The sequence below is a fragment of the Rhinichthys klamathensis genome, unplaced genomic scaffold, assembly GCF_029890125.1.
Source record: "Rhinichthys klamathensis goyatoka isolate OS25496 unplaced genomic scaffold, OSU_Roscu_1.1 h1tg000320l_1, whole genome shotgun sequence".
NCBI lineage: Eukaryota > Metazoa > Chordata > Actinopteri > Cypriniformes > Leuciscidae > Rhinichthys > Rhinichthys klamathensis.
The window spans coordinates 607,546-622,365 of record NW_026606836.1 but is presented as its reverse complement, the minus strand read 5'-3'; the positions used below and the strand labels follow the sequence as shown (position 1 = coordinate 622,365).

General features: G+C 37.1%; 1 protein-coding gene across 5 annotated transcripts in view; it reads left to right on the top strand.

The window, feature by feature from the left end:
• The window catches only part of lrp2a (low density lipoprotein receptor-related protein 2a), a 123,965-nt gene that overhangs the window by 42,184 nt on the left and 66,961 nt on the right, over positions 1-14,820 (top strand). For 3 of the 5 annotated variants that reach the window (XM_056271442.1, XM_056271440.1, XM_056271443.1), the window contains exons 20-32: positions 1,352-1,489; positions 2,120-2,401; positions 2,961-3,200; positions 4,741-4,860; positions 5,149-5,265; positions 5,730-6,110; positions 7,947-7,961; positions 9,167-9,415; positions 10,753-10,964; positions 11,050-11,234; positions 11,371-11,599; positions 12,516-12,693; positions 13,392-13,526. In XM_056271442.1, the coding sequence (XP_056127417.1) occupies positions 1,352-1,489; positions 2,120-2,401; positions 2,961-3,200; positions 4,741-4,860; positions 5,149-5,265; positions 5,730-6,110; positions 7,947-7,961; positions 9,167-9,415; positions 10,753-10,964; positions 11,050-11,234; positions 11,371-11,599; positions 12,516-12,693; positions 13,392-13,526 (2,481 nt within the window). The remainder of the gene's footprint in view (positions 1-1,351; positions 1,490-2,119; positions 2,402-2,960; positions 3,201-4,740; positions 4,861-5,148; positions 5,266-5,729; positions 6,111-7,946; positions 7,962-9,166; positions 9,416-10,752; positions 10,965-11,049; positions 11,235-11,370; positions 11,600-12,515; positions 12,694-13,391; positions 13,527-14,820) is intronic. The other 2 variants (XM_056271441.1, XM_056271444.1) reach the window with 1 other exon arrangement.

Sequence of the window (14,820 nt, the reverse complement as noted above, 5' to 3'; positions counted from 1 at the left end):
AGAAATTTCCTTGATTTAATGTTATTAAATTATATTTTTATTAAAACTAACATCATAAAGTATGATTTTTTTTTTTTTTACTTTGAGCAATGATGGAGCTATACTTGACTTTTCTTAGGAGCATATAAAACAAAACAGCTCCTTGGACATAATGAAATGTAATATTGTAGTAGTTATAAACAAAGGTTTATTTTAGTTCAGATTAACATTTGAGGGCAGCAATTGTATTCATAATGTCAAAATAAAAGCATTATAGCCTACTATTCCTGCCAAACTTCCATGGTTACAGTTAGTGTTACTACAGTAAACCCATGGTGAATGTTGCTGATCTGTGGACACTGGATAGTTCATTCATGGCACAATGTTTCTTCCTGGTTTGCACGTCAGCGCTGTTTGATCCGTTAATAACGGAGAAATGTGAATGTTTCTCACTAGATCTCGCAGCGATGTTATTACTTCAGTGGCGAATTCAAATGCTTTCTTTACTGGATTTGGCTGTGTAGTGACAGTGCTGATGATTAAGATCGGCTCGCGCTGCATTTGTCCAAACTGATAAACGGTCCGTCAAACACACAATAACGAGTAGCTCAGTTTCGTTCCGCTTACATTACATTTGCCATTTGATGTTGGGCAATGTTGTGGTCACGCCAGCGTCTCTTACATTATGAGCGTGCTTGCCACGTGTGACGTGCCTACATTTGAAATAACGAAATTTTGGTCGGCAGGAAAAATGGTCCAACGAACCGTTCGGTTTAAAAATGCATACCGAAAACCGAACCGAATGCCTCGTACTGAACGGTTCAATACGAATCTATCTATCTATCTATCTATCTATCTATCTATCTATCTATCTATCTATCTATCTATCTATCTATCTATCTATCTATCTATCTATCTATCTATCTATCTGTCTGTCTGTCTGTCTGTCTGTCTGTCTGTCTGTCTGTCTGTCTGTCTGTCTGTCTGTCTGTCTGTCTGTCTGTCTGTCTGTCTGTCTGTCTGTCTGTCTGTCTGTCTGTCTGTCTGTCTGTCTGTCTGTCTGTCAGTCTGTCTGTCTTGAGATGCAGCTGACTTCTAAAAAGCAGTCTAAATTAAACCCACCCACTGATGTAATTTTAATTTTGCCATTCATCGATGTCTGTCATCATCGCATTAGTCACACTGGCCTGTTCTTTGATGATGGATAGTCATTTCTGGTATCTGTGAAATGTAGGTCATAATGCCACTTACTTAAACTTGTGTAGTTCGTCTGTTCGGTGTTGAAAGATAAAAGGGCATAAGTCAGAGTTCATGGACTGGTATTTCACAGAGATAGCTTGCTTGATTACATTAATGAAGTTTTCTGGTCCAGGTTACGTGTACTTCACCGACTGGCGGCTGGGTGGAATCGTGAGGGTCCGTAAAACAGACGGAGGGGAGATGATGATCATTCGCAGAGGGATCAGCCACATCATGCACGTCAAATCTTTCAACGCTGACACGCAGATTGGTGAGATTCACTTTCATCTGTTTATTGATGAATTTACTTTACTCAATTTTTGCATTGGCTGTAATGTCTCCACAAAGGGTAGCCTGGTTAAAACCAGACCATTGTCAGTTGTAAGAGTTATGGTCTGGCAAAGCGTCATAGACAAATCATTTCCAGAGGGGCGTCACGAACGGACGTCGCGGATAGACCTAAAACCAATCAGAGTGATGAAGGAGATGACGTATGCAGAGCGGCGGAGAAACATCTCCGAGTGTTGTTCTTTGCTCGGTTTTTAACAAAAAGGAAACTTTCAAATCGCTTAAAACAGACGCGATAGCTGATTCGAACGAGTGATGTTCGACGGCGGCATCCATCTTTGTAATGTAGGCTACAAAATCTGCTTCAAAATCCCAGCGCTGTCGTCATCGTGTAAAGCCCGCCCCAACGTTTCTGATTGGTGCCGCGATTTCAGCGAATTGGAAATGAGCTTGAATGAGCTCTTTGCCAGACTAACTTTCAGAGCAAATCTAAATTTGCCGGAAGTTGTCTGGGTTTTCCCAGGCTACACAAAGGGGTTTGCAATGAAACAAATTGCCACGAAGCAACTTGTGTGTTTAATCAATAATGTCCATTGCTTTTTACCCACAACAGGATCTAACTTCTGCAGCAGGCAAACTAACCCAAATGGAGACTGCAGTAATTTCTGTTTCCCAGCACCGTACTCCCAACGAGTGTGTGGCTGCCCGTATGGAATGAAGCTGGAAGCGAATCAGCAGACGTGTGTAGACGATCCATCCAATGAGCCGCCGACCCTCCAGTGTGGCTCAAACTCCTTCTCATGCACTAACGGGAAGTGTGTCCCTCAGAACTACCAATGTGACGGCGTCGATGACTGTCACGACAACAGTGATGAGGCCAACTGTGGCGCTAATAGTAATGTTTCATATTTACATTCCATGGAAATGTTTATGCACTGAAAGCTGTGCGATATATATTTCAAAATTATGACAAATGACAATTTTGCAGGCACAATACAATTATCCAACATCCTGAATTACATTTATGCTGTTGGCAGACATAATTTCCATAGCAAATCACAGCAACAAAAAGCTCTTGCGGAAATAATCAATCAATGCCAAATCCCACCTTTGGACCTCAAGCCCTAAATCAACCAGTATATATTAGATAAATGGCACGCAGAATGGGAAGAATGGCAAGATTATTTGAAATAAATCCTGTGGTGGGAAAAATAAGCATCTACCTTTTTAAATCCAGACATGATCAAGTTGTGTATGCAAGGTGTCGTATAGGCCATACTATACTGATTCATGGGCATGTATTGACGGGGCAAAGATGTCTGTAAAATGTTTTAATGTCATGAGACAATGATTTTTATCATGGCAATCTTTGAAGTACTTATTTAGTAAGATGGACCCAGTCTTTTTCACTTGTAATGAAAATAAAAATCCCACCCCACTCTGCTGGTTCACAGATAACACATGCTCGCCCACTGCCTTCACCTGTGCCAATCAGCGCTGTGTGCCCAGAAGCTGGCACTGCGACGGACACAATGACTGTTTTGACGGCAGTGACGAGAGGGACTGTCCCACCCAGACCCCTGGCACTTGCCAGGCGGACCAGTTCAGCTGTGCCAACCATCGCTGCATCCCCCGCACATGGCTCTGTGACACCGACAATGACTGCGGAGACGGGTCGGATGAGACTGACTGTGGTGAGGCCTTGGCAACTGTTAATTGATTGTATAAAGGGGCTATGCATTTATTATGAATTTTCAAATATATATTTTTTAAACGGATAACTTTGACTCTAAATTCTGATTGGATAAGGTCCATTTCAAAGCCGTTACAATTTTTTTTATATATATATATATTGGGAATTGCAGTGAGGTTGCCAACAGGATGCAGGAGTGCAAGGTTTTATAAGCCTTAGTTAAACAAACACATAGATCTGTACTAATCATAGATTTGTACACATTTTCTTCCAGTTAACAGAACTGTAATTCAATAAATTCACCTTGCTCTAATTCCACGTCCATTTCCTGTGGGTGTGGCCAATTCTAATTCCAACTCATTAATTGAAAGGAAGCCGGTTCTTAAAGGATTAGTTCACTTTTAAAAAAACTTTTGCTGATAATTTACTCACCCCCATGTCATCCAAGATGTCCATGTCTTTCTTTCTTCAGTCGAAAAGAAATTAATGTTTTTGATGAAAACATTCCAGGATTTTTCTCCATATAATGGACTTCAATGGGAACCAAACGGTTCAAGGTCCAAATGACAGTTTCAGTGCAGATTCAAAGGGCTTTAAACGATACCAGACGATGAATAAGGGTCTTATCTTGCGAAACCATCGGTCAATTCAAAAATAAATAAAAACTTTAAGTTTTATAAGCACAAATGCTCGCCTTGCTCTGTTCTGTGATGCACGTTCGTGACTCTCCTGTTCGAACTCAACGAAATTCAACGAACGAAATGACTCGAAAAAAGATTCGTTCATTTTGATGAATGAGTTCGAACAGGAGAGTCACAAACGTGCATCACAGAACAGAGCAAGGCGAGCATTTGTGCTTATAAAACTTAAACTTTTTTATTTATTTTTTAAATGACCGATCGTTTCGCTAGATAAGACCCTTATTCATCGTCTGGTATCGTTTAAAGCCCTTTGAAGCTGCACTGAAACTGTCATTTGGACCTTGAACCGTCAATCTGTGTATTTTTATGTATATTTACAAATATATTTAAAAAGTTTGGAGATCTCAAAATGAACTTGTACTGTATATTTCTCATCAAATAATGTTAAAACCAAATGATCTGAACTATGTGCTGTTCATATTAATTTCATAGCACTATATTCTTACTGTACGTGAACAATTTGTCAATTTGTATTTCTCTTACCTCTGGTTTCACGGACAAGGCTTAAATCTAGTCCCAGACTAAACTGCATGTTTTAGCTGTTTTAACTGAAAGCAACTTGCTCTGAGATAACTTAAATATGTCACTGCCATTGTTTTGTCTCAAGATTCTCATCAGTAATGTTTTTTCTAAGGCACATTTATAAAAGCTACTTAATTGTCCTAATTGAGGCCTAATCCTGGCTTAATCCAAGCCCTGTCTGTGAAACCGGGCCTTAGGGTATTTAAAGAGAAACATCTGAGACAAAGTTGATTTTGAATGAAAGAGTTAGAAGTCTCTTGAGCTTTGAATGGGCTACTTTGGAGCAATGAACTTTTCTTGTGGTGTTACTTTCTCTAGATTCTCTTGGCACATGCCACCCTGGTCAGTTCCAGTGTCCGGACCACCGCTGCATTGACCCCAATTACGTGTGTGATGGAGACCGAGACTGTGCAGACGGGGCGGACGAACAGGGATGTGGTAAGAGTTCGTTCTATGCAGTTAACCTGCAATATTGTTTAGCTTAGAATTGCAGAACGTAAATCTATTATTGCATTTCTAAAATGGTAATGGTATTTTATTTCTTTACAAATTAAATGTATTTCAACATAAACCAGACATGGGCGTGCAAACATATGAATTCTCTATGCACACAAATGTAACTTTCATAGTATAAACAGTTTAATAAAATCTCTAATGGAAGTTCAAATCAGATCAAGCTGATTTTTACTTTTTGACTAAGTAATTCTTGTTCTTTTTGATCATCAGTGTACAACTGCACAGCCTATGAGTTCAAGTGTGTAAACGGGCATCAGTGTGTCAACTCATACTACCGATGCGATGGGGTGTTTGACTGCAACGATCGCTCGGATGAATCTGGCTGTCGTAAGTATAAACAAATTCATTTTAAGTTTGTCTTTTAGTTCTGATGATCTTCAATATGTCTTTCAATTATGATAATTGTGTTGGACATTGCATTACATATGCAGTTTATAAATGGGTGACGTCCACTTTAGACATTCTACTAACTATAACCTAACAGTCTACAAATACTCTAATTAGAGTTATCTGACATGTAGTTGCAAATTAATGAGAGTTAATTGACATGTAGTTGCAAAGTTACTATTAGTTAGTAGAATGTCTAAAGTGGATTATCGAAATACAGTGTAACCTGATTTTTTTCAAGAAAAATTGAATGTTATACTTTTTTTCTTTTAAATTTGGATTGAAATATAACCATGTTCTTAATTCATTGTATTGAACATTTCTTTTAAACCTTTAGGAAACGCTAACATTTGTCTCGGATTGACATGCATGCATTAACTTAGCATGACCTTTGACCCTTCCAGCCACTAGGCCACCCGGCATGTGTCACCACGAGAGCGAGTTTCAGTGCCAGTCAGACGGCAGTTGTGTTCCCTCGAGCTGGGAGTGTGACGGGCACCCAGACTGTGAAGATGGCTCAGACGAACACCACGTTTGCCCGCCGAGGACATGCCCCACCTCGCAGTTCCGCTGCGATAATGGGAACTGTGTTTTCCATGGCTGGATATGTGACGGTGATAATGACTGTCGGGATGGCAGCGATGAGCGAGACTGTCCCACGCCACCGTTTCGCTGTCCCAGCTGGCAGTGGCAGTGCCCAGGACACAGTGTGTGTGTTAACCTCAGCAGGGTGTGCGACAACACTCCAGACTGTCCCAATGGGGCGGACGAATCCCCTCTCTGCAGTAAGTCATGCCATATGTTTTACTGACATTTGCAAGACATAATACAGTACACTACCGTTCAAAAGTTTAGGGTCAGTACTATTTTTAAAATGTTTTTGAAGGACGTTTCTTATGCTCACCAAGGCTGCATTTATTTGATCAAATATTCAGTAGAAACAGATATATTGTGAAATATATTTGACACAATATCATATATAAATATATATGACATTGTGTAAAATGTAATTTATTTCAGTGATGGCAAAGCTGAATTTTCAGCATCATTACTCCAGTCTTCAGTGTCACATGATCCTTCAGAAATCATTCTAATATGATGATTTTCTTCTCAAGAAACATTTATTGTTATTATCAGTTGAAAACAGTTGCACTGCTTCATATTTTTGTGGAAACCATGTTACAGAAAGTTCTAAAAACAGCATTTATTTGAAATCTTTTGTAATAATATAAATGTCTTTCCTGTCACTTTTTATTAAAAAAAAAATTGTATCTTACTGAACTCAAACTTTTGACCAGTAGTCCATAAAGTGTATAAATAATTTTGACAGTTTTTGTTAGATTAGATGTTGATGGTTGCCTTTAGCTCCCTAATGAACTTCTCGGCTTTGTTCTAAAACTTATTGAGCTGCCTATGTAGGCAGACATTCTTACATTAAATATCATGTTCACTGAGTTGCTGCCTATGTAGAAATTGATCTAGATAAGTTTCCATTCTTGTAGGATGCTGCTTAGACAGTGGACAGCAGCAGGCCAATCTCATTGGGTTTGAAAACACGGCCCTGGTATTTAAAATGAATTAATTAAATAAAAAATGTTGGTGTATATGGAATGGAATAGTTGTTTGGATTAATATTAATGAGGGTTGAAACAGCTTCCCAAAATGTTTAGCCATTATTGTACATCAACAGGACCTAAACAGCCCTTATTCTGCAGATCAATCCCACAAGTCTCTATTCTGCTTTGTCTCATTTAAACAGTGCTAATGCTTATGGTTGAAAATCTACACCTTCATTTGATACAGGTTCCTGTGTTTAGTACCTGTGTTAAGTTAAAACCCACAGATGTTGTTGATTTCCACTGAAAATAATTGTTATACCTCATTCATAAAAAAGTGAACACCATCGCACTTCCAATGGGGCAATGCATTACATCTGAATAAATATGAAAATACACAGTTTCATGATGTTTGTTACTGTTAACTGAAACTAAAACTATTAAAAAATGTTTTTTGTTAATTGAGATAAAGCTGAGGGAAAAATTAGATGAACTTAAAAAACCTGCACTTAAAAACTAAAGAAAGAACATTAGAAATGCTCCCTTGGCAATTAACTGATATAAAATAAGCTTAAATTAAAGTACTAAAATAAAACAATAAATTATAAAAATATAAAAAACTAATGAAAATGAACAAAAGGACATAACAAAATGTTATGTCACTATATTGATATTGAATGATACTAAAATAACATTGGATTGATAGATTCATTTGAAATGTCTTGCCCCTTAAACTTCAATTGTGAGTTTCTATAAACAAGATTTTTATAAACTAAGGGATTAATCGAAATTATTTTCTGTGCTAATCAAAAGCATGCCACCAATGCTGTCGTTTCGTGTATTGAATCCACATTGAAATCTTTCATCTTTCTCTTGATATTGAAACTATTAAATAGCAATTCATGTGGTCAGTCAGTTGATTCCAATAGTTCATGGAGTATTTCAGAATGTTGTCTGTGTTATGAATCCCATTTGCCATCAAATCATGCATGTGTTTAGCTAATCTGGAAATTAACATTGAAATGATCTGTGATTTTCCTTCCATGTTGCCTTCCCTTCTCACAGATGAGCCCTTACCAGGTAGGCTGAATCCCTAATCACCCACAATCCTCTGCATGAAGCACTAATCTATCCCAGAATCTGCCTGGCTGTACTCACTAACCATCCAATTACCATCAGAGTGTGTCTGAATATGACAAAATTGTGTGTGTTTAGCATTATAGACACTTAGAGATGTAGTTTGTAGTACTAAGTATTTACATGTGTTAGTCCATAGAAATGGTACACAACCACCGATTCATCTCACCCAATACCAGTTCCAAAAACAAGGACAACGGATTCAATGGATTAAACAGTAAACATTAGGGCTGGGGAATATATTGAATATTCAGAATATATCTGCAATGATCATCATGAACATTAACTCTTTGCCAACCTGCGTTTTAAAAAAAGAAAGAAAAAGTTGCCAGTCAGCGCCAGTATTTTTGATTATTTTCATAAAACTTCATGCATTCCTTTTTTATCAAGACTTGAAAGTGGGTAATCTTCAACAAAAGCTGAGAAAATTACGTTTTTATACCTCTTTGTGGGTTTGACATTTCATTCGGTATATACATGTCTTGATAATTTTTAACTTTTGAGTTCTACTGCATCATTATCGTTGAGATACTCGTATAGTTTTATGTTGAATTAGTTCTTATTTTTATATTTTCCATTTTTATTTGAATTATTTGTTAAAGCCTTAGATATTTAGTTTTTTGTTTTTGTCTTTTTTTTTGTTGAAAAGGGTTACCGGTATTTATGTTCTAATATGTAATTTAATAGTTTTTTGTTTTTGTTTTTTATGTCTCAGTTATAGTTTTAGTTATTTAAGTACAACAAGTTGAATTAAATAAAAATGAGAAATGTTTTCTTGGCAACTAGCTTAAGTATTTTTTTTTTTCAGAATTGTATTTATCTCAGTTAACATTTATTTTATTTCAAGTAAAAAAACTGTTGTATGGTTTTAGTTTTTAGTTTTAGTTAACTGAAATACATTTGAAAGTTAATGATCAAAAATGGCTGTTTAATCACAAAAATGGTTTATCTGAATGAAAAAAGAACACATTTTCATGCAGTTTTAGAATAAATATATAGAAATATAGATATTTTGTTTAATTTATATTGTCCAGCCCTAGTAAGCCCTTTAATGGTTGTCCTTACCATGTTCCCACAATACCTTGTGTCTTCATGCATATGATATGCTTCACATTGGTATTCATCTTGACTTTTCTGCTTGGTCGTAGATCAGGAGAGCTGCTCGGATAACAACGCGGGCTGCACTCACGGCTGCATCCAGGGCCCGTTTGGAGCCCAGTGCACCTGTCCCATTGGCTACCAGCTGAGCAACGACTCAAAGACGTGTGAGGACATGGACGAATGCCATCCTCTGGGCGTCTGCAGTCAGCATTGTTTCAACGAGAGAGGCTCCTTCCGATGTCATTGTCAGGACGGATACACTCTGGAGGCAGACGGACGCACCTGCAAGGCCTCAGGTTTGTGCGTCTCCTCTGAGCTTTGTGATCTCTGAGCGAGTGGAGCCATGCTCGGTCTCTGAGGGCCAACTGGACCAGCTCAGCTGGGTCTAGTGCAGCTTCTCGGATTACCACAGATAAGACAAATAACATATATGTCAGTCACAAACTTTCTTACGGGGGTAATTAGGAGGTAATCACCAAACAAAGGGTTGTTTATGAGCTCTGCCGCTGACAAGAGCCCATTCCCTTGAGATAACCTGTTGAAAAATGCTGTCATCCGATATACCTCGTCTTCTTTCTGAATGTTGCTTTTCAAGGGGACTCTTTTTTTTATCCTACTATTTGGCTTTGTTAGATATGTCTTGCATAGTTTTATAACTGAGAGCTGATACATGAAGAAAGTTTGGATTCGTTTCTAGTCCTGCGAGGTTATTTGATATATTTTGAGAAAATTGTGATCATTGTGGACTTGGTAATATGTGATTAAAGTATAAAACACAAAATGCTTACATGCCAGCCAGAAGTTGGACAGAAAAAAGTTGGAATTATGTTTGTCATGACGGCGAAACAAGATAAGACGGATTATGCTTGAATGAATGGAATTTGAGTTTTATTTACAAAATGTGCATTTGAATGAATTTCATTTCAAAACTAAAATTTAATTTACTTTTTAATATTGTTTTTCTAAATGGATGAATGGAATGGATGGATGAAAAATCATCAACAAGGGTGTTGTTTAACATTTTAGTCACTCTATAATTCTAATAATCCTAACAACCTTAATAATTCATTTTGTTTTGTATACAAATTCATTAAAAAACTAAAATGTAATTTATTAGAATTTTAGAGTTAGTTTTGAAAAGAAATTCCTTTAAATGCACATTTTGAAAATAAAACTCAAATTCCATACATTCAAGCATAATCCGACTTGTTTCGCCGTCATGACAAACATAATTCCAACATAAGCATTTTGTGTTTTATACTTTAATCACATATTGCCATCCAAATATGAAGTCCACAATGATCATATCAAATAACCTCGCAGGACTAGAAATGAATCCAAACTGTCTTCCTGTATCAGCTCTCAGTTATAATATATATATATATATATATAAAAATTCAAATAAATGTTGTTCCATTTCTACTAACTTAAGCATCATATAATCAGCATATTATAATGATTATTAAAGGATCATGTGACACTGCAGACTGGAGTAATGTTGCAGAAAATTCAGGAAAAAATGACAATTTTTAAATATATTAAGAAAGAAAACATTAAAAATATATATATTTTAAATTGTAATAATATTTCACATTATACTATTCTGTTCTGCATTCCTTTCTCAATCTGGCAGGATCTCGAGAGGCCTTGCTCTTAGTGGCGAGTCGGAATCAGATTATATCAGACGACATCCTCGCACAGCCAAACGCTATTCGGTCTCTTGTGCGAGACGGCCGCAACATCGTAGCGGTGGATTTCGACTCAGTCACAGATCGTATTTACTGGTCTGACACCACCCAGGACAGAATATGGAGCGCTCACAAAAACGGAAGCGACCGCACCGTGGTGAGTGACACAAACGCTGCTCCGGCACCCTTACAGTAACCATAAACCATCAGCCCCCTAAAATATCATTTCTCTTCCCTGCCAGATCTTTGATAGTGGAGTGACCGTCACCGAGAGTCTCGCCGTAGACTGGGTTGGCAGAAACCTGTATTGGACAGACTACGTTTTGGAGACCGTAGAGGTGTCCAAACTAGACGGATCCCACAGAACAGTGTTGATTAGTGAAAACGTGACCAATCCAAGAGCTCTGGTCGTGGACCCTAGAAATAAGTAAGACCAATGACTCACTGTTTCTATGTAGAAACAATTTTCACTCAGGAAATTGCTGTATAGTATATAAAATGAATTTAAATGACCATTGGTTGAAAACGAAATCCCAGTATGCCCTTTTCTATATGTATTTCAGCACGCACCTCATGTTTTGGACTGACTGGGGTAGAAATCCTCGCATTGAGAGAGCCAGCATGGATGGGAAGTTAAGGACTACGATCATCAGCAACAAACTTTATTGGCCCAATGGCTTAACAATTGACTACCCCAACAATCTGCTTTTCTTTGCCGACGCTTACCTAGACTTCATTGACTACTGTGATTACGATGGAAAGAACCGAAAACAAGTGTTGGCCAGTGATTTGGTGAGACTTTTTGTTTTATGTGCACATTTATGTTTATGATTCTTCCTTAGTATTTTTGTCTTGTTTTCCAGGATAAATATCGAAACATTCTTGAATCAAGAAATAATTACTTGAGATGCAAAATGACAAGATAAAAAGTAATGTGTTCTGAAAAATATATAAAAAATATAATTGAGTTTTTTGCTGAAAACAAGAAAAAATATCTGTCAATGGGGTAAGAAAAGTAAAAATGCAGTAATTCAAAGGGAAAAAACTAGTTTATTTTTCTTACCTCATTCATCTTATGTCATTTAGCATTTAAAGTAAATGTATATTTATTTAAGAATGTTTATATATTTGTACTGGAAAACAAAACAAAAATATAAAGTAAGAAAATAATTTTTTTCAGCGCAAGCAAATATGGTGCTATTTCAAAAATGTAATATTTGGACAGGAACTCAGCAATGATTTAAATTCGGGATTTAATGTTTAAATATTAGGCCATAAAATGTGTAGTAGCAAGTATGTGAACGCAGATGCACAGTGTTTAATCGAATGCATACGATGCATTTAAATTTTATGGAAAGAACTGGGGGAGTTTGAAATCAAGCAAAAACAAATGCAACTGCCTCTCTGAATGTCTAATCGATCGGCATTATAGTGCATTGAAATCTTCTCAACTTTTGGTCACATGATTGAGCATCACTTTTGCAAACCCTACCATTTTCCCTCTATGTCCTTGCAATGCACCATCCCCATTTAAATGTATTCGCAGCATTTGCTAATGCAATATAAACTCTAGTTCGTAATGCAATGCATTGGCATCTATGTTAACGCACTTGCATAAAGTATCTTGCACAATTATGAATGCTTGTTTTTTTTTCTTTCATATTTACCATGTGAATAAATAAAACACCTCTTGTTTCTCAATGAAAAGGTACTTCAACATCCCCACGCAATTACCATTTTTGAGGATTTTGTCTATTGGACCGACAGATACGTCAACCGCGTGATCCGGGCCAACAAGTGGCACGGACAGAACCAGACGGTGATGCTGTATAATCTGCCCCAGCCCATGGGCCTGGTGGCACTTCACCCTGCCAGACAGCCTGCAGGTACAACGCTTCACAACAGATAAACCGCCTGCTATGTGGAGAGCAAAGTGTTATTGTTCGGATTAAATGCAGCAAGCATTTCTGGAAGCCACTCCGATAAGAAAAAACATTTGAAAGGGCTTGAATAATAAGAGCTTTTTGTCACGCTGGCTAAAAGGGAAAGTCATTTCTTTGGTAACACTTTATTTTACAGTGTCATTGTTACATGTTACATGTACAGTAGTTACTGTAGTAATAACTATAAATTATGCCTTAACAAAATATTACATGCAATTAAACCTAAACCGGTAAGACTTTATTTTACAGTGTCTTTGTTACATATGTTACATGTACTTATCATAGTAATAACAGTAAATTATGCATAATTACATGCAAATAGCCCTCAACCAAATCCTAATCCTACCCTAACCCTATAGCAAGTACATGTAGTTACTTAATATTACTCAGTGCTTAAATATATAATTACACTGTAACAATGACACCTTAAAAAAAAAAACCTTTATAGTGTAACCATTTATTTTGTGATATACTTAAAAGTATTCTAAAGAGTTCTTCTATGTCACAAAGTTTTAGAGGTGAAGCAAGTCATATTATGTCGTTTTTTTTAATCATCAGAATAACATGCACCAATGAACCGTGTTAAGATTGGTCAATATTGATTTGATGTTAACCTCAAAGTTTGTGTGTTCTTCCTGCAGGTTTTAACCCCTGTGACCCCCGTTCGAGCCCCTGCACTCATATCTGCCTGCTGTCAGCGATTGGTCCCAGGTTCTACTCCTGTGCCTGTCCATCTGGCTGGACTCTCGCCGCTGACCAGTTCACGTGCGCTAGAGGTACGAGAGACATCGGCCGATATGGGGTTTTCATTGGCTGATGCAAATATCTTGAGAACAGAGTTACTTATGGCTAATAATAATACGTCCTAAAGTCAATGTTTTTTTTTTTTACGTGCTTTTAGTTAAAAGCCTGAGATAAGGTCTGTGGTGAACACAAACTCAAGATATTTGTATGTTTTATTCTACAACATAAAATACACCAGTAATACCCATGTGATTTTTTAAAAGCTTTTACGTGTCTTGGAAAGGGCGATTAATAACAAGTGGCTAATATACTTACACAAACTATTCTAACTCAAGCTTTCCAACTCGTAGATTAAAAAAAAAAAAAAAAAGATTAAAAGAGTTGTCCAGAAACTTATTGGTGGTGATGTTGAAGTCGTACAACCCTGGTGTAGTTCACTTATATCCTGACTTTAGCTTTTTACTCCTTGCGATTGTATTTAGGCTTCAAAATGTATTCATGAAGATTATCTTGATGAACAAAATGTGTAAGAATCATAGCGTCAGATTTACTAACAGCTTGCACCAGCGCAAAAACACTCTTGTGGCGTAGAAAAACTGCTGTAAGGATTTACTAAAGATAAAAAATGAGCAATGAAAAAGCGTGGACACAGTTATTAGTGCATATGCATTGCATTTGTAGTGATTTTCCTTTCTGATGCAAAATTTATGGAAAATCATGCAATGTGGTTTGCTACAATGGGTAGCATGGTTTGTAGCATGGTTTGCTACAATCATGCAATGTGGTTTGCTGTGGTTTGTGGTTTGCTCCAGTCATGCTAATTTGCCCTGTTTGGTAAATATGGCCCATAAACTATTGTTGGTCTCAGAGCTTATTTTCTTCAATAATCCAAAAGCCAATGGAAAAATACCATTGGGTTTTTTCCGAGGGTGATGCGAACTTGCGAGTTGGCCTACAAAAATACATCATTACTGCAGCACTCTATAAGAAATGACCTTTAACCTTTTAAAGTAGTAAAGCTGTACCATCTAATAAATACGCCATGTACAAAGATAAATGAGTTTTATCGTCCTGCTTGTGGCTGTTTTTAAAGAATACTGCATGTGTCTATGTCTTTAATGCTGGCCTCTGTCCATTTAATATGCTTTGCAGTGAATGAATGAAGCAGTCTTCTGTTAAAGTTGGATATAGATTTCAGGGGAATGAAAACTTGTCAACAGAAACCCATTTTCGATTTACTAAGTAAGCTTCTTTGCGGAGGCAAACATTTACTATTATAAAAGACCTTAGCTCAGCTGACAGTAACGGATGAAAGCGCGTAAGAGG